Source organism: Cajanus cajan, chromosome 5 (assembly GCF_000230855.2).
Source record: "Cajanus cajan strain Asha chromosome 5, NIPB_CcT2T_4, whole genome shotgun sequence".
NCBI lineage: Eukaryota > Viridiplantae > Streptophyta > Magnoliopsida > Fabales > Fabaceae > Cajanus > Cajanus cajan.
In genome coordinates this window covers 21,135,988-21,160,889 of record NC_138521.1, presented here as the reverse complement: position 1 = coordinate 21,160,889, position 24,902 = coordinate 21,135,988, and the positions used below count along the sequence as shown (strand labels likewise).

The window sequence follows — 24,902 nt, the reverse complement described above, 5'->3', positions numbered from 1 at the left end:
CTTTTGCTTCTAAAACCTAAGAGCTTAAATTCAAAAATACAAGGAAAGTTGCATGCATTCAGTATAAACCATGGAACAGTCTCTACAGATGAGATGCACACATAAGATCCGAATTATAGCCATTTCATACATTAAGAATGAGGGGGCATAAAAATAGTTACCTAGTCCAAGCTCTTATAATTATCACCTATCCTTGAAAACTTCGTATCTGAGCACTTTCCTTGCTCCGGAGCACGACCACCACTATAGCTTGGAGATGAGTACCCGTAATGCCCCGCAAACCCATGATCTTGGCTTTGTGTTTGTGGCAAATAAGGAGATTGATACTGAGGGAAAAAACTTGAGGACGAACGTTGCCTAAAAATCCTTCTCCGTTTTGAAATTGATCCACCCATAAATTATTTATCCTAAAGAAACCCAACACCAACAGCTCCATTATAACATTCAATCAAATCTTTCAGAATTGTCGGTGTGTGACACCCTCTACCCCAACATTAATACACAATAAATTTAAACAAAATATTTTTTTTTCTTTTTGAGTAAATAAAACCTTTCATAGTTTGATACCATCTTTCATGTATAAAACAATTGTCTCAATTATAATAAGGTAGAAGATTCACATTCTTAACTTATAAATCATTAAAAAAACCAACATGTAAGTATCAAAACTTAAGAAGTCATATACAAGAAAATATAGAATTAATTCCAGCAAAGGTGGCGGTGCCTTCTAGTTAGGAATTAATTTATAACTTTCAAATCATGTAATAAAATAATATGACAAAGATGCAAATTTTGGTTTTTTATCAAGGACGTTCACAATTACAAACGTTATTTCTTTGCTAGAAATTACAAAAGAAAATAAACTAAAGTTATTAAACTAGACACATCCTTAGGGAATACTTCTGGAAATTCTCTCACTAAGGGAATCTCATCTAGCTTACTATCAGTCTCAAGTGTTAAGGAAGCTAAGATCATGTACACTCTTTCATTTTCTTTTAAACAAGTTTTAATGTTAGCAGTACTAAGAAATTTCGTACTCTTACATTCACCAAAGGAAATAGATTTCTCATAGCAGTTTAAAAGGACATGGTGAGAAGATAACCAATCCATACCAAGAATTACATCTAATTGACTAAGAGGCAAACAAATTAAGTCAACTAGAAACTGCTTATCAGAAACTGTCAAAGGACATTTCAAACACACTAGGGATGTAGTCACAGGACCATTAGTAGGGGTTTCAACAACTAAATCAAAATCTAACAAAGACACAGGAAAATTTAACTTTTGGACACAAGAGACAGAAATAAAAGAATGAGTTGCACCAGAATCAAATAGTACAACAAAAGGAGTCTCAGCTATGAAACAAGTACCTTGTATCAAATTTTCCGACCGAGCAGCTTCAACACCACTAAGAGTAAATACTCTCCCTACATTCTTTGGACGCTCAATTTGTGAACCCGATCCAATAACACGTGTTCTTCGTGGTTCAAGACATTGGGTGCTAATGTGACCCTTGCAACTACAATTGAAACAGGTAATCTCCTTGTCACGACACTTAGACTGATTATGACCAACACGTCCACACTTCCCGCATCTTTCTGAAGGAGTGGACACAAACCCTCCAACACTTCCAGTAGCACCCCAGTGGATCCTCTTGTAAATGACTTGCTTTTATTAGCAGTAGCTTTACTCCCTTGAAATCTAGTAGGAGCGGAGTAAGGCTTACTCCTACCCGAAGTACTAGAACTTACAGCACGGATAGGACCTCCAACTCCTTTGTAGAAAGCAGCACGATCACGGTTGTCACGATCATAAATGCTGCACTTATTGACCAGAGTGGAAAAGTGATATATCTCCTGATAGTTAATTGCAGTTTTCACTTCAGGACTCAAACCATTTACAAATTTTATACATTTAGCCCTTTCACCACCCTCACCATGGTAGTGGGTACAATAACGAACCAAAGCATCAAATTTGGCAGCATACTCTGCCACTGTGTCATTTCCTTGATTCAGCTCAAGGAATTCCATTTCTTTCCGACTTCTCACATCATCAGGGAAATACTTCTCAAGAAAAACCTTCTTGAAGTTGTCCCAATTCAAGTGCACCCCTCCATCAATCATCCTCCGAAGTGCTCCTTCCCACCAAAAGTGAGCATCAGCAGTCAACATGAAGGTGGCCAACTTCACCTTCTGAGTGAAGGGACAATCCATAACGTTGAAGATCTTCTCGATCTTCGTTAGCCAATTCATAGCAGCATCTGGGTCATATCCTCCTTTAAAGGTAGGTGGGTGATTTCGTTGAAATTGCTCCAACCAGTTAGGAGCGACCTTAGCTCTATTATTATTCATAGCTTGTGCTAATGCTTGGAGAGCATCAACAATCGCACGATCATTTCTACCAGCCATAGTCTAAGAAAATAATACAATAAATAAACATAATCAATCATCATACTAGCATAGCAACAAGTTTCACAATCAGTTCAGTCCATCATTCATGTACCAAATAAGCATAGTAAACCAAATAAGCATAGTAAACTCATAACTCACGATCAATTAGATCGACCTTCTCTGATACCACTAAATGTGACACCCTCTACCCCAACATTAATACACAATAAATTTAAACAAAATATTATTTTTTTTCTTTTTGAGTAAATAAAACCTTTCATAGTTTGATACCATCTTTCATGTATAAAACAATTGTCTCAATTATCATAAGGTAGAAGATTCACATTCTTAACTTATAAATCATTAAAAAAACCAACATGTAAGTATCAAAACTTAAGAAGTCATATACAAGAAAATATAGAATTAATTCCAGCAAAGGTGGCAGTGCCTCCTAGTTAGGAATTAATTTATAACTTTCAAATCATGTAATAAAATAATATGACAAAGATGCATATTTTGGTTTTTTATCAAGGACGTTCACAATTACAAAAGAAAGATTACAAACTTTATTTACGTTATTTCTTTGCTAGAAATTACAAAAAAAAAAAAAAACTAAAGTTATTAAAATAATAATATATTAGACTAAGCTAGCTAAGCCCCGATGTCACATCCTATCAGAGCATGCCCAACTAAAGCCTTAAGCCTCATCACCAACATCCTCATGATGTTGTTCACCTGCAACATAATTTAAACATATACAAAAAAAAAAACAAGGGAGTGAGAAACATCTCACTCAGTTTCAGCTGCAGAAATAAAGGTTAAATAGCACACACACACACAACAAATATAAGTCACATGTAAATAATACACATAAATAATCAGTATCACATATCATCACTGATGACCCTAAGGTACACCTTGTTAGCATGTTACATCGTGGGTGACCCTAAGGTACACCTTGTTAGTCGTGGGTGACCCTAAGGTACACCTTGTTAGTCGTGGGTGACCATAAGGTACACCTTGTTAGTCGTGGGTATGCGGCCTCAGCGGCACACCTGGAATCATATATGCATATGATGCATGTCATATGTTCATAATTTCATTGACTCAACATTTAACTTATTATAGAATTTCATTTAGTATATCATGTCATTACTTTTTATATTTTTATAATCAGAGTTTGTCTCAATAGTCCATTCTTAGGTCTCATGTCATTTGTTCATATTTCACATGGTCATGTCATAAATACTCCTCATAAGGTCCGCACAGGAATTCACAGAGAACATTTTTTTTCATATTAAAAATTATTTATTTTTAGCATTAATTCCATATTCATTTATTACTTTTAAGGAACAAAGTAACAAGGAACAAAGTAACAAGGAACAAAGTAGACCAAACAGAAAAACAGAACAACAGGCAAGGGATTTGGGGCCAATCCGACAATCAAACTATCCAACAATTATTCCCACACCCCCGAGCGAGGTTTCTCACTCCCCCCTTATCTGGATAAGCGGATGTTGAAACTTAGGCAGGGCCTCCTCCTCTGGATTCCCTTTTTCTTTCCCTCTCTTTCTCTCTCTCTCTTTCTCTCTCTCCCTCTCTCTCTCTCTTAGATTTTCACTTTCTTACTCAGTTATAAAAAATTTTCACCCCCTGCCTCCTATTTATAGGCAACCTGGTGTACCCGGAATGGCCCGTTCCGGATCCTTCGAATCTGTGCAAAATTTTCAACTGGAACGGCCCGTTCAAAAATCGGAACGGCCCGTTTCCAAAAAGCAGAACAGCCAGTTCTGGGGCTCACATTTACACTTATTGACCATAGTTGGAACGCCCAGTTTCTAACAAAATTTTTTAGGCATTTTTAAAATCTCAGAACGGCCCGTTTCCCTTTGGGAACGGCCCGTTCTGGTAAAACAAAAATGGATCTTTTTTACAATTTTGGAACGGCCCGTTCCACTTTTGGAACGGCCTGTTCTGCTACCTCAAAACCAGTATATTTTCTTTGTTTGGAACAGCCCGTTCCACTTTTTGGAACAGTCCGTTCCGACGTAAAAAAAAATAGAATTTTACAAATTTTTTCACAAATAATTGAAATTATTAAAAACCCTTACAATATTTTATAAAGACCCCTTTTAATTAACTAAAATAAATATATGAAAATAAATAATAATCAACATTGTATGAGTAGAAAATTTGGAGTGTTACACGGTGAGCTTGCGAACACGATCGAGGCATAGATCTACGATCTCCTTGCCGACTAGAAATGGAAATTAGGGTTAGGTTAGGTTACTGGAAAAAAAAAGGGAAATGTAGAGAGAGGGGGCAGGTTACCTGTGTAGTGGCCTCGAGCGAAGTTGTTGGCGGCGTCTTCCTTGCCAGAGATGAGTTGCTCCGGGTGAAAGAGTTGGCGGTAGGTGCCGGCGCGGACCTCGTTGATGATGGTGGGTTCGAGATCGACGAAGACGGCGCGTGGTCAATATACGAGAGGGGGAGGGGGAGGGGGAGGGGGTTGGTTTTGTTTGGGGGGTTTTAGGGGACGGTGTTTGTTTGGAGGGAGAAGGGGTTTGGGGGTGGAAGAGAGAAGATGAATTTCGGAGGTTGGGGGTAGGGTGCACCCTGCGCGAGAATATTAGGGACTCATTTCTACATCGGTCGTAAGCAAAACCGAATTAGAACAACTCCCAGATTTCATATCTACATCGGTCATAAGCAAAACCAATGTAAATATGTTTATATTTTCTATTTATTTACAAGTTTTCCACCGCGTTTATGATTTACATCGGTTCTACTAGAACGATGTAAATATGGCGATGTTAAACAATGTTTTTGTAGTAGTGCTTGAAGTCTAAGTTTCTTAATGTTTGAAGCATCTTCTGACACAAGGTTGTTTTTTAAATAATTGATGATAAGGTTCATCCAATTTTGCTGCCTAAGGAAGGTCATCTCCTCCTCTTGTTGTTTATGTTGTTGCTCACTTTGTTCACGCCACTTTTGTAACTCCTTCTACAAATCTATTAACATACAAATGTGATCCAGTGTTTCGAGATTCTTGTTGGGTGATCCTCTTATTCCAACCATATTCCTTTTAATTAGTAGAATTTGTAGGAATAACTTTTTTATGGCTCCCCATTGGACGTCAAATATACTAGCTAAGAAGTATCCATCCAAAGTCCTCAGTCATCGGTTCTCGGTCTTCAATTTTTAAGATTGCAAATGGTGGTTGTACCTGCATAAAGGACTCTGATGCCTAAGTTAGCAAATGTTAGCAAATGTTTGGAGTGTTCGGGTGTATTTCTTTAAAGTAAAAATGTATCTTCCAAAGTTGAAATGTAGACATATATAGATGAGAAAATGTTACTGTTAAAAATCTGGTTATTTAAGTGTATTTGAAACCTTTTATTGTTATGTAACACTAAAATGTTATTTTCTTCAAAATTTTATTGTAGAGAAATGTGTCTTGTGAGGCCAAAAACTCATCAAACTGCCAAATACTATATTCAATCTAAATGAGTGCTATAGAACTTGATGTAAGGTCAAGAATCAGTGAGTTCTCAACATAAAAATTCATAACCTATTTCACTACACCAAAAAAAAGGAATAACGTCACAAATTTTGCGGCGGTTTTAAAGAACCACTGTCGCTTTCTTATTTAGTTATAACTTACGGCAGTTTTTGTAAACGAACGCAATTTTCTATTATTCTCTGGCGGTTTATGTAGACCCGCCGCAAGTGAGTTAAAATTTTAGGCTCAAATGTTGCGTCCCCTTTCATCAGAAACACATAGCCTTAGAAACCTAACCCCCTTGCTCTCCCTGCTCTATTCTTCATCTCCTTCACTCAGGGTCACGCGTATACCCTGCTTAGGAGTGACGTCTCTGTCCTGCCGCTGTGAACATTGCTCACGGGCACGAGTTCACAGGGTCACAACGATGAGTTCAAGGGCTCATAGCCTTTGCTTTGCTCTGCCTTTCTTTTGGTGAGTAATCCTACATTGGCAGCTCTATTTGCATTTGCAGCTCTAATCTCTCTTTCTTTAGGTTCTTGTTCTCCTCCATCAGTTGTTGCTCATTCTTCTCTTCCATCAAACTCGTGGCATTTTCCTTAGAACAAGACTTGAGGTACGCAAGGAAACACACTTGGGACGCACTTTTTCCTCGTTATTTCCCCTACCATCTGCCTGCAACCCTCTAAAATTTCTGGTGCTTGAATTCCCATCTTTTTGATGATGTTTTCTTGAATCCCTATTTTGCAATTTTCAAAAATCAGAAACCAAATCAGCAAATGCATGATGGATCAACAACTTTTTTTTAGGCGAGATTGTTGTATATTAAGTTTATTTACAATATTTATCTTTGAGAGGATATATTTATATAAAGAGAATCAGATTAAACTCTCATAATTTTATATAAATATACTTACTTCACTCTTACACCCGATCCATTAAATGGAAAACTTTTTAAGCACAATTATAATAACAGTAATAGTTACATATTATATAATTTTATTGGTTGATTTTGAAAATGTAAGATATACACACAACACAAAATAAATTAGAATGCAAATTGCATGATTATTTTACCTTTCTTTAAATCTTTTGCAAAGTTGTTTAAATCCTCATCAAGTCATTTTACATGGCTATCTATTTGAAGCAAATAAAAAAGATTGAAACTTTTAGACTTTATCAATGTTCCTTGTATGCATACGAAGCAAAAAAAAAATCCACATGGTTTCCTAGAAAAGAGCTGTGATCAATGAGTACAATGCACCTCAGAATCAATACGAAGCAACTTTTCCCACGGTATACATGTGTATATCAAAACTTAGGATCTTATTTAGTTAAAGCAACTGATTTGACCCTCATCCTTTATATATATATATATATATATATATATATATATATATATATATATATATATATATATATCTTTTGAGCTTTTCCAGGGCAGATAAAATGTTTACATTAAAAAAGAAAGACAGATATATTAAAAGTAATAAATCTTATTGAAATAGCTAGTACATCAGTCAATGGAGTGAACATGATTAGCAAACAATAAACTGTAATTAGGGGGTGGGACTATGGGAGGAAGAAACTCTTGCACATCATTGACAATTGGCATGAATAGAAATAATAGCTTTCAGAATTTATAAAGTGGAACAAACCAAATTATGAAACTTTCAAATTTCACATATGTGAAAAATACATCTGTATGATATTTTACAATAGTTTCAAATATTCTGCAGGCTTATAATATATTCTAGCTACTTTGCTATAGGAAAGTACCTTGATGTTCACTAAAAGTCATAACAATTCAACACCTAATGATATAGTTGTATTAAAATATTGACTGTATGAATAATTCTATGCATGGACAATGTAGTAAATATTAAATAATGTGGAATGGAAAGTAATCTTTCTAATCATTCTAAACTTCTTTATCATCCAGTGTAACAGTAAAATAACCTTGTTTTCTTAAAAGTGTTTTTTTTTCTTTGCTAAAAGATAACTAAGATTGAGAGAAAAAGAGAGCGCAGTTGAGCAACCTCATTAATATCATATTTTGACTCACATAGCCTCTTACTCCAAAAGTTAATGTCCTAGTGACTCAAATCACCAACTTCTGATGCACCTTGACTTTTGGAGAATTCCTTAAGGTCTTCAATATCTGCAAGGAATATGCCAACACCCAAGTTATTACCTGATTAAAGGAGGACACACACATCCTATATATATAACCAAATTTAAATAGACAATATAGTCACATATAGTGTATTCTTATTTTAATAATCCTCTGCTCCACCTCCCTGCACTATTTCTTTCCTATTTCTTGTTCTGCAGAATTTGAGAGTTTACAGTTTGGTGAACCTGCACCTAGCTTATTGAAGGATTATTTCGCGCCTTATCTTTTTCATGAAGCTCTCTTTGATATCTTAGATACAGATAAACAACCATCCTATAGGTGGCTCATAATTGGACCAGAGAGATCTGGGGCCTCTTGGCATGTTGATCCAGCTCTAACCAGTGCATGGAATATCCTTCTTTGTGGCCATAAAAGGTAAAGAGATAAGTTGCTTGACTTGTAAATTTTACCTCCATTTTGAGTTTTTGACTTTGTAGCTTGTAGCATAAACTGACTGTTTACTCCATATTTGAGGAAGATATATGCACAATCTGTTTTGAGTTGTATTGTTGAAAATAATTAGTTGGTTCCTCTAGCCTATGACAATTCTTTTATTTTTTTGGAGTTTCAGTGGGGCATAGGAATGAGGAAACGTGACTTAAAATCCTTAAATGTGAGTGTCTAGAGATTGTTATCTATTTTTTTCCTCCAAAAACTAGGTGCCATTAAGGTGCAAGGCCATTGGATGTAGGTTAATATTGCTATTAGGATTTATTTTGTTAGTTATTTGGTTGATGAACAAATGTTTGGTTTACAAGTTTCACATTTTGATTTTAAATCATAGTCAATAGCACACTATAGTGGATTGGAGCGAGCCATCTTGGTATGGCATTCAAATTGTTGAGTTGTTTTCAACAATAGCCATTTATATATGCTTCAAAAACCCAATTTAACTCCTGAAAAACACATTGTTGAATAAAATTTTTATTTCTCCCCCATTTCATAATACTATTTTTGCTTCAGAAGCACAATAGGATTTGAGAGTTAGTTATCTTCCTTGACCATTCCACAAAAAGTTACCCCTATTTTGACCTTTATTCTTTCACACTTTATCTTTTTCACATTGATAGTAATTGTGTGTATCAACTGTGTCTTATTATTTATCATGAATTTTTTTAATTTTTTTTTTATTTGAGTATCCATATGTTTAGTACAAATTATTTAATTTGTATTATAGTATCTTAAATAGCAACCATCCCACTCCCGCTATAACAATTTCAAAGTTAGCCACTATGTACTGGTATCCGAGATAGATATATATGTTTTGAATTTTCATGTAATCTATTTTTGAAGTCTAAACTAATGGTACATGGCATATTCTTTTTCTAGATTTTATAAGATTTTATTCTTAATATAGAATTTTATAAGTTTTAGAATTTTATAAGCTTCAGAATTTTATAAGCTTGGCCTTTTCTAACCTAAGCTTCAGAATTTTATCAATTATTCCTATATTATCCAAATCTCCACTTGATGCACTATTTATATATGCTCTGTAGATTTCGTCACGCAAAGAACAGTTGCGAGCATGTTGCATAATAGCAATAAAACTAGGAGCATCTAATGTAATTACCCAAGGCCCATTATATATATATACACGTACGTATGTGTATATTGACTTGACTAAATTCTTCATTTATGCACATGGTTTGATTTGTTTTGCTTAACTATGATACTTCCTTGTAATAAAATCGAAAAAAACTATGATACTTCCTTTTCAATACAGGTCCTCTGGTATCCCAGAAGAAAATGAAGAACTTAAAGGGAAAAAAAACAAAACAAAGAAAACAAACCAGAAAAGCAGAAGAAAAGTACAAAAGCATAGCTAAATATGACCCGTTGATCAATCAATATTTATTATCACATTAATGTTTTCCTTATGATACTTCTTTTTCAATAGAGGTCCTCTATAGTGCTCTTAAGAAACTATAAAATCAATCCAACCAAAAAGGCAGAGAATAAAGTAAAATATAAATGTCTAAGTTTAGTAAGTTATATATGACCTCTGATTGATCAATATTATGAATTTTGCCTTTAACTCTTCCAAATTCTATTGTAGCTAAATTTAAAAGAAAACAATGCATGTCTCATCTATTTTCTTTCTAAACATTTCCCTTATAACACGGTTAATATTAGTTGATAAATTCTAAAGAGAAAATATTCATATAGTTTTCCTCATGTTGAAACTAATGCCTTGTTTGTTTACTGTTTTCAGAATCAGTTTTCTGCTTTCTAAAATTTGTTTCCTGAGTACATTTGAAAGTGTTTGTCCTCCCAAGAACATATCTGTTTTCTAAAAGGTATGTCTTCAACACTTGAACAAGGCACTTGAAGAAAATACGAGAATATAGTTTAGTTTTTTTTTTTATAAAAATTAGTTTAGTTTTTTATAAAAATTAGTTTAGTCTAGTTTTTATAAAAATTAGTTTAGAAGAGAACATATCTGTTTTAGTCTAGTTTTTATAAAAATTAGTTTAGTTTCTTATAGTCTAGTCTAGTTTAGTTTACACAGTAGTTGTCACATGATAAATTAACCTAGCCAAGCACAAATAGAAGTTTAGTGATTTCAACAGATTGGTTGGTTCAACTTTAACACCCTTTCATATCTTTTTTATGAACAGCCAAGAAAGGGTTACTTTGAAATACGAGAAAAAAGGAGGCAAGAAGTACATCATCCTAAAGGTAAATTCTACTCAGACTTGAATAATTGAAAGTCTTGTAATGTAAACTACTAGCCATCAAACAATTTTTCATTATATCAAATAAATTAAGATTGTTATATTTTGAATTTATTTTAACAACCTACTGCATTTAAGAGATTACTCTGCTTAAAAGGAGGAAAAATTCATATGTATTTGAAAAGTGACTTAAGTTTTATGTAATGGAATTTAATCATCCAAGGATCCATATGTATTTTTTGTTCCTTTTATAATTTGTATTTTTTCAATAATTGAGACATCTTTTATGGTTAGGATCTTGTGCATGTGTTTTACATATTTCTCTTCATTAGGTAAACTAATATTGTGAATGATTACCTTTTGAATGTTGATAAAATAAAATAAAAATGGAGTTGTTTTGGATTAATGACAATGTTACTGCATATGGATTAATCTAATTTCAAGCTCCATTTACTATAATTTATTTCTCTCCCAACACCCTGAAATTTAGGACTTTATCTTTATTCAAAGTCTCTATGCTAGTGGGAGTGTATCATTTTACAATTTTGAAGCAATGGATAAGTCATGGATTATGAAGCCGCGAAACACAATTGAGTATGAGCAAGGAGTTAGGGGATTTATTTATTTTGCTTTTGAACACAGTTCAATAAATGACAAAATAATATGTGGTGTATGATCATTTAATTTGTACACCGTTTCCATGTGGGTATACAAGTTGGACTCATCATGGGGAAAGAAGGATAGGAGAAACTAGTAATACTCCAAATGTAGACCAAGATGCCACTGATATTGAAGATCCTATTCAAAACATGATTAATGATGCTTTTGGAGTTGATAGGCCCCATGGAAATGAAGTACCCATTGTGTCAAATGTAGAGATTGATAGAGATGAAGAAATGATGCCAAATGCATCTAAATAAAGGCGTGAAGCTAATGAGTTTTATGAATTAGCAAGAGATGGGGAACAACCCTTGTGCGAAGGGTGCACAAAGTATTCAAGATTGTCCTTTTTGGTGAAGTTATATCATATCAAATTCTTGTGTGGGATGAGCGATAAAGCCATGACAATGATTTTAGAACTTCTGAAAGATGCCTTTGAACATGCAAACATTCCAAGTTCATTCTACGAGGCAAAGAAAATAATCAACAAGCTTCGTTTGAACTATGAAAAGATACATTGTATGCTTTACTGGGGCAACAGGGAAGATGAAGAGAGGGAGACATGCAAAGTTTGTAACACTTCAAGGTGGAAATCAAGGGCAAAAATAAATAAGTTTAGGTTATCTGATGATGACAATAGTATGAAGAAAGTGCCTGCAAAAGTACTTCGTTACTTTCCATTGAAATCCCAGTTACAAAGATTGTTTCAGTCATCAAAAACAGCTGAGAATATGAGATGGCATGATGTCAATAGTAAAAATGATGGAATGATGAGGCATCCTAGAGATTGTGAAGCTTGGAAGTGGTTTGACTTGACACACCCTTGGTTTGCATCTGATTCATGAAATGTGCGTCTTGCATTAGTACTGATGGTTTTGATCATTTTGGTGTTATGAGTTCAAGTTATAGAATTTGGCCAGTAATTCTCATTCCATACAACACTCCACCATGGGAATGCATGAAGCAAACATCTTTTATAATTTCAATGATAATTCCTGGTAAAAAAATGCCAGGAAATAATATAGATGTCTACCTACAACCTTTAATCAAAGAGTTGAAGGAGTTGTGGACAACAGGTGTGGATGCGTATGATTCTTTCAAGCGAGAAATGTTTAAATTACATGTAGCTTTGATGTGGACGATTAGTGATTTTCCTGGGCTAGAACACTTTCTAGGTGGAATACTTACACCAGACTTGCTTGTCCATCTTGTAACTTTGACTTTATTCCCTGTCATCTTCCTTATAGCAGGAAATGGTGTTTCATGGGTCATCGTCGATTTCTTGATCAGAAACACAGATTTAGATTGAACAGGATCCGCTTTAATGGTGAGAAAGATCTGCGTAGTTCACCGAAAGCATTATCTGGTTTTGAAATTCTTGAACAGGTTCAGAATATCAATGTCACATTTGGTAGAATATCAGTGCAAGAAGGGACAAGAAAAAGAACCCGAGGTGGACATCTTCCACAAAGTTCCACTCAACAGTGGAAAAAGAAAAGAATATTTTTTGAACTTCCATATTGGAAGGATAATTGTTTACGTCACAATCTTGACATGATGCATATTGAGAAGAACGTGTGCGACAATGTCATATATACTTTGTTAAATGATAGTGTAAAGACAAAAGACAATGTTAATGCGAGAAAAGACTTGCAAGCTATGGGTATTAGACCTGAACTTTGGCCAAATGAACATGGAAAGTATCCTTTAGCTATCTTTACATTGACTAACAAAGGAAAGAAGGCATTTTTAACAACTCTAAAGAATATCACCGTGCCAGATGGTTATTCTAGCAACATTTCTAGATGCATTGACTTGGATAACCTTAAATTGAATGGAATGTTGAAAAGTCATGATTCTCATGTATTGATGGAGCAATTCCTACCATTAGCCATGCGGACAGCATTGCCTGATAAGGTTTCAGCAATATTAATTGAGTTTTGCTCATTCTTCAGACAATTATGTGGTAAAGTGTTGAAAATTAAAGATTTAGACAAATTGCAAAATCAAATTGTCTCCACTTTATGCCACATGGAAATGTTATTTCCTCCTTCATTCTTCACTGTTATGCTTCACTTGGTTGTTCACCTTGTTGAAGAAACCAAACTTGGAGGTCCTGTTCATTATCGATGGATGTATCCTATAGAAAGGTAAAAAATGTGTGCTGGTGTTTCTTCTTATTATATCATTTTAGTAATAAAACACATTCATCCAAATTAAATTGATTGTGGCTTAATAATAGGTACTTGGGGCAACTAAAATCTTATGTATGTAATAAAGCACAACCGGAAGGCTCTATAGCAGAAGGCTACCTTGTGCAAGAGATTCTTACATTTTGTTCAAGGTATTTAGATAACATTGAGACAAGATGGAATTGACCTGGTCGTGTAGATGATGAGCCTTATTATAGACAATCTGAATCACAAATAGGTGAATTATTTCCCGTGGTTGGAAAACCTGTTGGTGGCTCTTCATATTTTACCCTTACCCCCAAGGAGAAGTTACAAGCTCATAGACATGTGTTAACAAATTGCCCTGTGGTTGACTACTATCTTCAGTAAGTAATTATTTTACTTGAATGAATTATTAAGTTCTCTTTTTTTTTCCGTATATCTAATATGATATAACCAAATAGGCAATTTAGAAATATTGTACGAAAGCAGCTAAGGGGTGGTGCAAGGAATGTTGCTGAGGTAGACAAGAAGGTTCATAGAGATTTTGTTCGTTGGTTTTCTAATCGCGTAAGTGCTTATGCATTCCAAGTTCAATATATTTATTTTTAATAAGAATTTGACTAACAATATGTATTATGGCATTAGGTTGGAAATAATCTTGACAGTCTTAACGAACCAGGTAGAGATGTTCTTTTTAGTCTTGCGCAAGGTCCTTTTGACCGAGCTAGAAGGTTCACGGCATTTAATGTTAATGGACACAAATTTCAAACCTTAACACGAGACAAATTTTTAAAAACTCAAAATAGTGGAGTTTTTGGAACATTTGGAACAAGAAGCTACTCAAGCAATAATGATGCCCAAATGCGATTTGGAGGGGTGCCATATTATGGAAGATTGATAGATATCATTGAGATTTTCTATAATGGGTTCACAGTACCTATGTTTAAATGTCAATGGGCTGACACCACTACTTCAAGAGGCATGAAGGAAGACAAATTGGGTTTTATCTCTATTAACTTTGCAAGACTAATACATACTGGTGAAAAAGATGATGATGAACCATACATTAAAGCTTCTGAAGCTCAAATGGTTTATTATGTAGAGGATGAGAAAGAACAAGGTTGGAGCATACCAATTCATTTGAAACCTAGAGACTTTTATGACATGGGTGAAGATGATGAAGAATTTATGGCATCCATTGAGGCATACCCATCACAGAACTTGGAACAAATATTTCCTGATGATGCCACACATATACAATTGGCAAGAGTGACTATAGATGATGATCCTGAAAATTCAACCATTAATGAAAATTTTGATGAAGATAATCAAGATATGGTTTAATAAGAGTCATGAGTAAGAAATCTCAATTTGTTTTGCAAAAGATATTGTTGCTTGGTTTAAACTTTGTAGTAGCTATATGTTTGTCTTCTACTTTTAGTTATTAAAGACAAAAGACTGGTTTATGCAGGTATGCCTCGTACAAGAAGACATGTTGTGGCTAGGTGTCGATCCACACCGAATGAAGAAAACAATTCCTCCATGGGCACTCATCAAAGTGTAGAGGTTCAACTACCTCAAAGTGAGCCCATGCCAAACATTGAATCATCTTCTCAAGATGACATACATGCTACTTCGCCCACTTGCACCGGATCTAGGAGGTCGACACACCATGAATCTGATGTAGTTGAAGATTCATCAGTGGCTCAGAAAAAATCCCCTACCTATTGGAATGTTAATGTTATTAGTATGTTTAATCTAATCTTTATTACTTATTATTATTTATTGTAGAACTTGTTGGGTTGTTGATGTTTGGTTTATTTACATGTTAGATGAGGAAGGTGTTGTTAGGCAAACACGTTTAAGGGTGCAAGATGTGTTTGCATCACGTGATGCCACTAAGGTGTGTACCAAGTGGAATGCTGAAGGTCAACCAATAGGAGAGTATGTTGGTTTATTAGCAGGATTTTTGGGTGAAATTGTAAGCAACTTTAGTAATTTCCCCATAATGTATGAGACTTGGAAGAAGGTTCCAAAAGATTACAAAAAACAATGTTTATAAAGAAACTATAAAGGTATCAATTATAATTGATTGCACATGTGATTTCTTGTGGAATTTGTGTACTAATGATAACTTTCATTATATTGTGGTAAAGGCAAAATTTGATGTAAATGATCAAGAGCATAAGAAATATATCTTAGCTAACTTGGGAAAGAAATGGAGGGATACTCGATGTAGGTTGTTTCACAAAAATTATAACTGGGAGATTTCTGTGGAAGAAAATTGTCAGATGCACCCACCAGATATTGACCAAGATCATTGGAGGCTTTTTGTACAATTTAGGACAAGTCCTAAACAAATGGTAATATGTTTTCATCTTCCATTGGTTATAAGTTTGGTTACATATATTGACTTTCAATTTTGTTAAATATAGGAGATATCTGATAAAAATGTAGCAAACCGTGAAAAGCTATTGATCCCACACACTCTAGGATCAAAGACATTAGCAAGAAAAAAGGATGAGTTGGTATGAAAAGTTCATTTAGTCTATTTTGTTTGAAGAAACTAAAAAATGAATTGTTTGTATAATTACTTTTGGAATGGTGCAAAATGTTAGGAAGTGCAATATGGACGACGTTATAGTAGAGGAGATATGTATCCTATTGCTCATAAAAAAGAAGGATGGATCATTTGTTAGCGAAGATGCTAGAGAAAAATGAGTATAATATATTATTTGTAATTTTCAATTACCATTTGCTCTTCACTCAGATAAGTAATCTTTTACTATTTATATATATATTCAACATTATATGTAGGAACAATTGCATAATGAAATTCAGGAGACTTCTTCTGAGAATGAGGCATTCTTGAAAGTGTTTAGAAAGGGGCATCCCGGATATGTTCGAGGCATGGAACTTGGGGTAACTCTGACTCAAATCATTGGATCATATTCTTCCTCTACAAGGTCTGGATCTTCATCAGATGCAGCCACGATAGCACAATTGTAATCTAAAGTTGAAGCGCTTAAGGCACGAGTTGGTGAAGTTGATATTTTGAAGGAACAATTAGTTATCCTTATGCAAATTGTTAAAGGAAATCAGGTATAAAATAAAGTCTTTAAAAATTCGTAAATTTTATTGTCCTAGTAAAAGTTTGAATCTAAGTTGTAATTATTTTAATTTCAAGCAGATGAATTGGAATCTCCAGCAAATTCGAGACGTTCTTCTGAGTCTAGCCATGTTCCTGAAGACAATGGAGGGTCATCATGAGAGACTATTTAGAGTTGCTTCAATTATAGTTTGTTAGGAGCTTTTAGGACCATCTTTATATTTTCGTTATTTTTATGTACCTAAGTTTCTTAATTTTAAGGATCATTTCTATGTTTGAAAGATGCAAATCTATTATGTACTAAATTTGGATTTAATATTTTTAGTTAATGAATGATGCTTCTATTTGCAAATTGGATAAAAATAGATTGTGGCAGTTACAAACTACTGTAAAATGTACGTTTACATTTGCGGCGGTTAAAAATTGCCGCTAATTTTTAACTAGTATCAGTTTTCAAAATAGCGACATTTTCATAACTTCCACAATTTTATCAAATATGTTGCGGCTGTTTGTGTGGCTGTTTAGAAAATCACCGCAAAATGAACCCTCTATGCATGACATTGCGACAGTTTCTAAACCGCCGCAATATAATTTTGTGGCGGTCAAAACCGCCGCCGCTCTTACTAAAAAATCGCCGCAAACAAACAAGTTTTTTGTAGTGTTTAATAGAAATACTTACACTAGTACAAAAGACCCCTTTTACGTTGGAAAAGCATCCGACGTTAATACGGGAGACGTAAATTTACGTCGCCTGTCAAAGATGACGTAAATTTACGTCGGAGATTTAGCTAGCTCGACGTAAAAAGGGGCCTAAAAACATGCCATAATTTACGTCGGACAAGACCATGCCCGACATAAATTTACGTCGGCCAACGCTAGGCCTGACGTAAATTTACATCAGACATGGTCTTGTCCGACGTAAATTATGGGTTTTTTTTAAACGTTTATTAATTTTTGATATACCCAACACCTGCATATATATATAGTCTAGAATATCAAACCTAAATCAGGCAGTCCAGAATAGAAATTCAAATTATATTTCAAAATTGAATGAAAAAAAGAAAATAATATATAAATCTTCAAAAAGCATAAATTATGACAATGCAAATCCTATTATCCTAAAAAAACTATAAAACATATGTTTGTCAATACTATCAAACTATAAACATAATATCTAACTAACTAAACTTAGAAATCTATAACTATTATATACTTTGAAGAAAAAAAGTTGTCCATTGTTCTCTTATCTTGATCATCTCATCTTCGGGAAATGGAGATGGATCTCGAAAGACCTGAAACATTAATTTAAGTGTCATTAATATGCAATGTTAATTATCATAAAGGTAAATATACTTAAATAAATTTTGATATGAATTACCTGCGTCCAAGAATTAGTAATACCCGCAGAAACTATGGCTCTCATCCAATACATGATGTAATAGCCACATTCAAACGAGTCTTATTTCTTATTACACTAAAATGAAAAACAAATAACTATTATTTCCATTGAATATAAATTTAAATATTATTGACTGTATTAATTAATTTGCTAACCATAGGGTATATGAAGTGCAATGTCTTTGATGATCTGCTTCTTCCACTTAAAATATTAGCTCCAGACACGATTCTATTGAAATAAAAATCGATGTTAGCCAATATATATAATTACGGTTTTAAAAGATAATGAAAAATTTTAGTTATCCTTGTAATTGGCATTTAATATCGTGGCTTGATTTTCGATGTAGTGAACAAAACCACACCACGGTGTATTCCTTAGGAATGATTACCATTAACTGCCAATGGGACCTACATTGTATGGCAAACAAATTAGGTATAAAATTACCATGATTAAAAAACAATTTAAAAACTAACCCGTCAATGTATAGAGCCATGTATATATCTCTTCGTGAGTCTCTCATCCATGTTTGCATATATTGCTGGATGTGGACTTGAGTGTTTCCTGATTTTTGGATGGATTGAGGCTTAATGAATCCATATACTTGTGCTTGTGCTTGCTCCACACTCAATTTGTCCATGTACCTAACACAAATAATTATTATAAGTTAAATGTAATTATTATAAATTTAGACTCAAAAGAAAATATGACTTACATGGCCCACAACTGTATGATAGATATATTTAACATGGAGTTATTCCCCCAACAATCTCTAATGCATCAGGCAGGGATATGTATAGTGGAACATCAGAGCTATCAACTCCAAAAACTCTAATGTCCCACTACAATTGAATTGGTTTCTTCTTTAATCGTGGTAATATGGATAGAAGCCTAAATATGGGATCATCCTCAGCTTCTGCGATATTAGCATGATCAACATGAGGTTCTCACATGACCTCCTTACCACGATTGATAAAATCCTAAAGAAATAATCAAAATTAGTTAAACAATAATAAAATTATAAGAATATAAAAGAGTAATAATAGTATTACCTTTGCCCGTGCTGAAAGCGGCATGACCAAATGCTTTGGCCAAGCTAAGAATGTGTCGGTTGCCTGCCCCACTAGTTGAACCTCTGTATTGGGCAAAGGCACTAGAGCAACAACATCTTGAACTTGGTCAACCACAACCTGTGTCCAGTCTGGCTGTAGAGGGACACCATGGATGGTTGAGCCACCCTCAAATACTCGGCCAATAGCCATTAACCGTGGGGGGTCATCCTCAACATATAACTCACACTGGTTTGGTACATCAGTGTAAGTATGTTCTGCTGAGGGATCTGGAGCAGCACAACTCCCTTTAGTGCTGACTCGAACACCATCATTAGCAACTGCAGTCTGTTGTTGAGAACGAGCTAAAAGTTCAAACTTCTGTTCAAACTCTTCTCGCATGTTATTCAATTTCTCTTCAAACTGCATCTCCATTCTCTGCATAGCCTCTTGACTGCAAGAGTCAATAGTTCTCCTCGATGATCGTGCACCAAAGAAATCTCGGTGGCTCCAAGAACCACCAACACCACGCACACGGCCTGCGTGCTCTAGCCTTCCTATGGCCGTTGTGAGGATATCATCCCGGCCATGGGAAACAAATGAGCCCTGGGTGGTCTGCTCAACTAAACCCTCCTGCAACATATTAACAATAAGTATACCTTAAACTACACTTATGAATTAAATGAGTTGAAATGAAGATTCTTAGTTTGTATATTTTTACTTACTATTTTATCAGCAACGACCCTTGCAGACTCAGAAGTCATTTACCCATCTGATTTTGTCCGGGCTGCTATCCACATCTCATGGCGGGGAGGTGACTCCACACGGTCAGCAGACTCAACCCCTGCTGCCTCTGCCCTAGCCTTCTTCATTTTTTTTTAATTTATATCCCCTTCTTGACAATAGATGGGGTGCATCATTCTTGCTCTGTCGTTCTTGGGCAGCTATTCTTTTGGCCTGCAATAATACAAAAAATAAAATGAGATTAATTAAAATATACCTTAATTATTTGTGTCAATGTAAGAGTTATCAATAACTAACCTGCCAAGAAGGGTCCAATCGAGTGGCACGAAATTGCATCCACTCCTCATTAGTGATCTGGTACTTTAGACAGGGAGTCTCATTTTGTCACTCTCCAAATACATACTCCCGTGTCAAGAAAGTCTTGAAGTCTCTCCACCTGGTGGCAAGGGCAGATAACATTTTCCTCCTCATGACCTCAGTGTTGGAAATGTCAAAATTTTGCTATGAAAATAACAACAATTAATAAATAATGTATTTAAGTTATATAATATTGAAGGGATGTGAAAGTATATACCTGAACGTCATCCCATGATGGAATGATAATAGAAACATGTCGTCGAGCTAGGACTCCCAAATAGCTCTTAAACTTGGCAGCATTAGGGCCTGACGCCTTGCCAGAACGAGGATCCACCTCAACCGGTGTCCTCTCCTTCGCAATGCGTCCAGCTGTCGACCCAGAAAATCGGGTGACAGATCTACCCTCCCTCCTTCCACTGCTAGACCCTGAATCCTCCATAATCCTGAAAAAATTAAACTCTCATTATTAAAACAACGAATTAACTTAATAGACAAATAAAGTAAAAAAGTTAATAACAATATAGAAACAAAAAAACTAATAAAAAAACAACGAATACAAAGGGTCAATGCCTAAAAAAAGTCCATCTTTAATGCATCTGGAACAGCCCGTACAGAAATCAGAACGGGCCGTTCCAGATCAACAATTTACAATACAAAAAATTTAAGCAGAACGGCCCGTTCCAGATAAACAAATAGCAGAAAATGAACCAAAAAATTGCGTAGAGGAGAAACTAACCTCAAACGTGTAATGTACAGACTCTTAGAGACTTAGAAAGGTCAAATGTGGAAACAAAGGCACTTGGAGACTTAGAGAATGAGAGAAGAAGTAATATTTTTCGTAAACAATGGGACGCGCGGGAATGAAAAATGTAACGTTGTCTATTTTAGGGGAAATTTACGTCGAATGGGGTGGTCAGACGTAAATTTACGTCGGACAAGGGGGGGTCCGACGTAAATTTACGTCGGACACTGTAAGCTCCGACGTGGATTCTCTAATTTACGTCGGACCCCTTTTGTTCGACGTAAATTAGTCTTCCCATATTTACCAAACTGCCACCGTATTTTTATAACGTCGGGGTTTTCAGTTTGTGACATAAATAGGGTGACGTAATAGCTCTTTTTTGCACTAGTGTTATAAAAGAAAAGAAGGTGTACTTTTAATTTTATATATATATATATATATATATATATATATATATATATATATATATATATATATATTATGTATATCATGAGCCTAAAACAAAACATGAAAGCCCATAATAATATGATCAATCCAATATATTATTCAAAAAAAAGTCTTACCGGTTCACTTCCTATACTTCCCCGAAATGCTTTTCTCGGCAGCGCATCAACCATGCATTTCCTTTTTTTTTGTCACTTCAGAATCTGGCTGTAAATGAACCCATTCGTGCCCACAAACATTTGTTACCTTTAGTGAAACATTTTTCTTCACAGGCAAACGTGATTAATAAATCATTGAAAATAATCACACGTCATACACGATCCACCAAATAATTAAAATAAAATAAATACTTGGTGATTGGTCATGCGTCAGGGATAAGATATGTCATATATAATCCCATTAGAAGTGAAAAGTTTTACATGTTATTAAATGTTATTAAATTTTTTTCATAAATTGAAAAACTTTTATACATGTTATATAATAATTAATTAGAACCATAAATACTTAGTGACAGACGAAACCAGAAAATAATATTTGGGGGCAAAAATTTATCGCACGAATTTTTTTTAAAGTAAAGTAAAGATTTTTTAAAACTAAAAAAATAAAGATTTTTAAACTAAAAAATATATATTTGTATTTTTTATAATTTTTTCTTGTAAAGTATTTGTAACAACCTGTTGTGCAATTTCTGAAATATATTGCGGGGTTGTTAATTGTTTCTTAATAATAATACCGTGTGATAGTTTTTTGTTTTTTATTTAATCTACTAATTTATTTTTTATTTACAATATTTTGTGATATCTTTTTTTCTCTCCATATTATAAAGAGAAAAACAAAAAATAAGAAAGAAAAAAACAAACTAAGAAATTAATTATTATATTGCATTATATATATACTTATTTTTATTTAGTTAAAAATTATTTCACATATATTATAATATGCATATTTATTTTTAATTAGTCTTTTGTTTTGATATTTATTTTTTATCTATTATATATTTAGTTACGAGTATTGAAAAGGGAGGAAGGGTTAGCATGGGGTTAGGAGAATGGGAAATATTTTTGTTTTGGTCAACAAGGGTGTTTTTTTTTTTTTGTTAACAAGGGGGGTTGGGAGTGTGCGAAAACAAAAGAGGGACAGTTTTTCTTCGGTTAGCATGGGGTTAGGAGTGTGCGGAAATAAGGTGATAATTGGTTTTTTAGTGAAGATATTCGGGGAGTTGGAAATGTTAAGGGGTGGTATTCCCAATATCTGCCTAATTTCGTCTTTGTGTATTGGTTTTGGATTACCTAATATATATAAAGAGTAGTGATAGAAACATAGTTAATATATTCATTATCATTGGTTATACTTTATTGAAAACTAAAAAATCAAGAAAAAGAGTTATTAAATAAATTTTAATCAATTAGAATTAATGTGTATTTAGAAGAGTCTATTAGAAAACATGTTTTTAGTATTTGTCTATATAGGAATAGATTTTGGTTTGTTAGTAATCCAATAATCCTTTTTACTTGATGCAAAATCATAGTTAATTTACTTAAGGAATTATGATTGGTTAAAGAATTTAGGTTTTTATGCTTAAGGAATTAGAATACAAAAAATTTAGTGGATTGATTTTTATATTTGAATGAAATTAAAGTTGTAGGTGTTGATTTGTAAAAGAAATATAGTTTTAAGATTAATTGGAACAAAATTGAAGTTCATGGTATCTATTTATAAATTGGATAAAGTTTAATGATTGATTTGGATATAATAAAAGTTTATGTTGTCTATTTGTAAAAGAGTAAAATTTAGGATAGTTGAATATTCTTTTCTCAATTTTATTTAATTAAAATCTTCTATTTATTTTATTTATGTCTCACTAAGTGAGAGTCATCATCACTAAAAGAGAAAACCCTAATAGCAGGGATAGTTTCTATTTAAAATTTTCACCAAGTGAAAAGGGTCTTGCTAAGCAATAATTTAGTTCATTGGAAAAAAAAATCCAATTGAGAGAACCCTTCACTTGGTGAATCACAACCCGAGAATTAGAGGTGTCTTTTATCTCACTTTATCTTAGCAAATTTTGCACTTGCTAAGTAAAAAAAACTCCCATAATACACTTCTTTTTTTGAAGCTTCAAGTCTTTCTCTTCTTTTGTTGTGAAATGAGTCATGCTAAATCTTATCGGTTGTACTTAAAATAAATGAAAGCATATTTTTTTAATTAATGAAATATTCAAAGATGATTAATGAAAACTTGTTAAGATGAGAATCAAAATCCATAATTGGAAATTCTACTAAGAATAATGGATTGCTAGACGTACAGGTCCCTTGTTGTTAAGTTAAATGAATAAAGTTGGAACCAATGTGGTTCATGATGAGGTGAACAATTATCTTAATGAGATGGCTTGTGTGTTAAAAAGAATTGTTGCCATTCATGCATAATACATAATTTTGATTGTATGTGAGTTGACATGTAAGTTAGGATTGCTTGGTAAGGCGTCAACTTTGTGCCTAAAGATTTTGGTACCGACTAACGTCGAATGGGCCTAGAGAGTAGGCGGTGGGGTGTATCCCAGATGAGACTGGTTGTTGCAAATTTGGTTGTGATGAGTCACCACCCACAACCTCCTACATTTTGATAAAAGCATAAGTCTTTCATATGATTAATTTAATTGTAGGACTCTTCCAATGGCCAATGACAAGTACCATGTTAAGGGAGATGTTTATGATGATCACTTAATTGCTAGAAATTTCCTTAGAGTAGTGTTTGTATGGCATGACATGCATTAACACAAGTGGATGTTAAGAATTTGATGATTTAAGAGTTTTTATATGTGTCAATGTATGAAAGATAACAAAGATGTTAGATCAATTATTTAAATTTTAATTACCTTCTTTACTTTAAGTTTTGCTTTAAAATGAATATACCTTTATTATTTTCTTTTGGTTGGACTATGATGATTGTGCCTTTTGATACGGGATTGAAAACAAATGGTATTAATGTCATGTGAGTATATACTAATCTTAATTAAAACGAGTCATACTATAGGAAATGATGAAAATAGTTGTCATTTTGTATTAGTGTTACGAATTTGAAGGATTTAAGTCCAATCCTATATTTTATTTATGATAAATTTTAGTTATATTTATTTAGTTAAATTGAATGATCAACCATCTTGTCCATCTTAGTACCTAATTACTAGCAAACATTTATTTGGCTTAAGAATAAAAAATATTGGTTTGTGTACTAACCTCGTTCATAAGATGACGGAGCTCAATTAGACTCAGGCAGACAAGGATATCGGGTACGAATCTCAATTTGGTAAGCCTGAGTTCATGCCATAACGTTGGATGCGAACTCACCTCAGCATCCCGAAATCGAGTTTACATCACAACATCAAGTAATTAACTTAACCGTAATCATGATAGTTATATAGGAAAAGAAAACGAATGCTAACAGAAGAGGGCAGGTAAATATATGTTTTGTTGGATAATATTGG

The 24,902-nt window shown here is 33.9% G+C and overlaps 2 protein-coding genes across 2 annotated transcripts; one reads left to right on the top strand and one right to left on the bottom strand.

Moving 5' to 3' along the window:
• The first annotated feature begins 11,804 nt into the window (after positions 1–11,804).
• Positions 11,805–14,921, top strand: LOC145957894 (uncharacterized). The gene is made up of 7 exons (XM_083074322.1): positions 11,805–12,208; positions 12,268–12,489; positions 12,654–13,553; positions 13,646–13,747; positions 13,814–13,960; positions 14,039–14,144; positions 14,223–14,921. Exons 1-7 carry the CDS (start codon positions 11,805–11,807, stop codon positions 14,919–14,921), a joined length of 2,580 nt encoding a protein of 859 aa, XP_082930448.1.
• Positions 14,922–18,600: 3,679 nt separating this feature from the next.
• LOC145957739 (uncharacterized) lies at positions 18,601–20,388 on the bottom strand. Its single transcript, XM_083074151.1, has 2 exons — positions 20,173–20,388; positions 18,601–20,088 (listed from the first exon to the last, which is right to left on the bottom strand). Exon 2 carries the CDS (start codon positions 19,771–19,773, stop codon positions 19,081–19,083), a length of 693 nt encoding a protein of 230 aa, XP_082930277.1. The 5' UTR covers positions 19,774–20,088; positions 20,173–20,388; the 3' UTR covers positions 18,601–19,080.
• Positions 20,389–24,902: the final 4,514 nt, after the last annotated feature.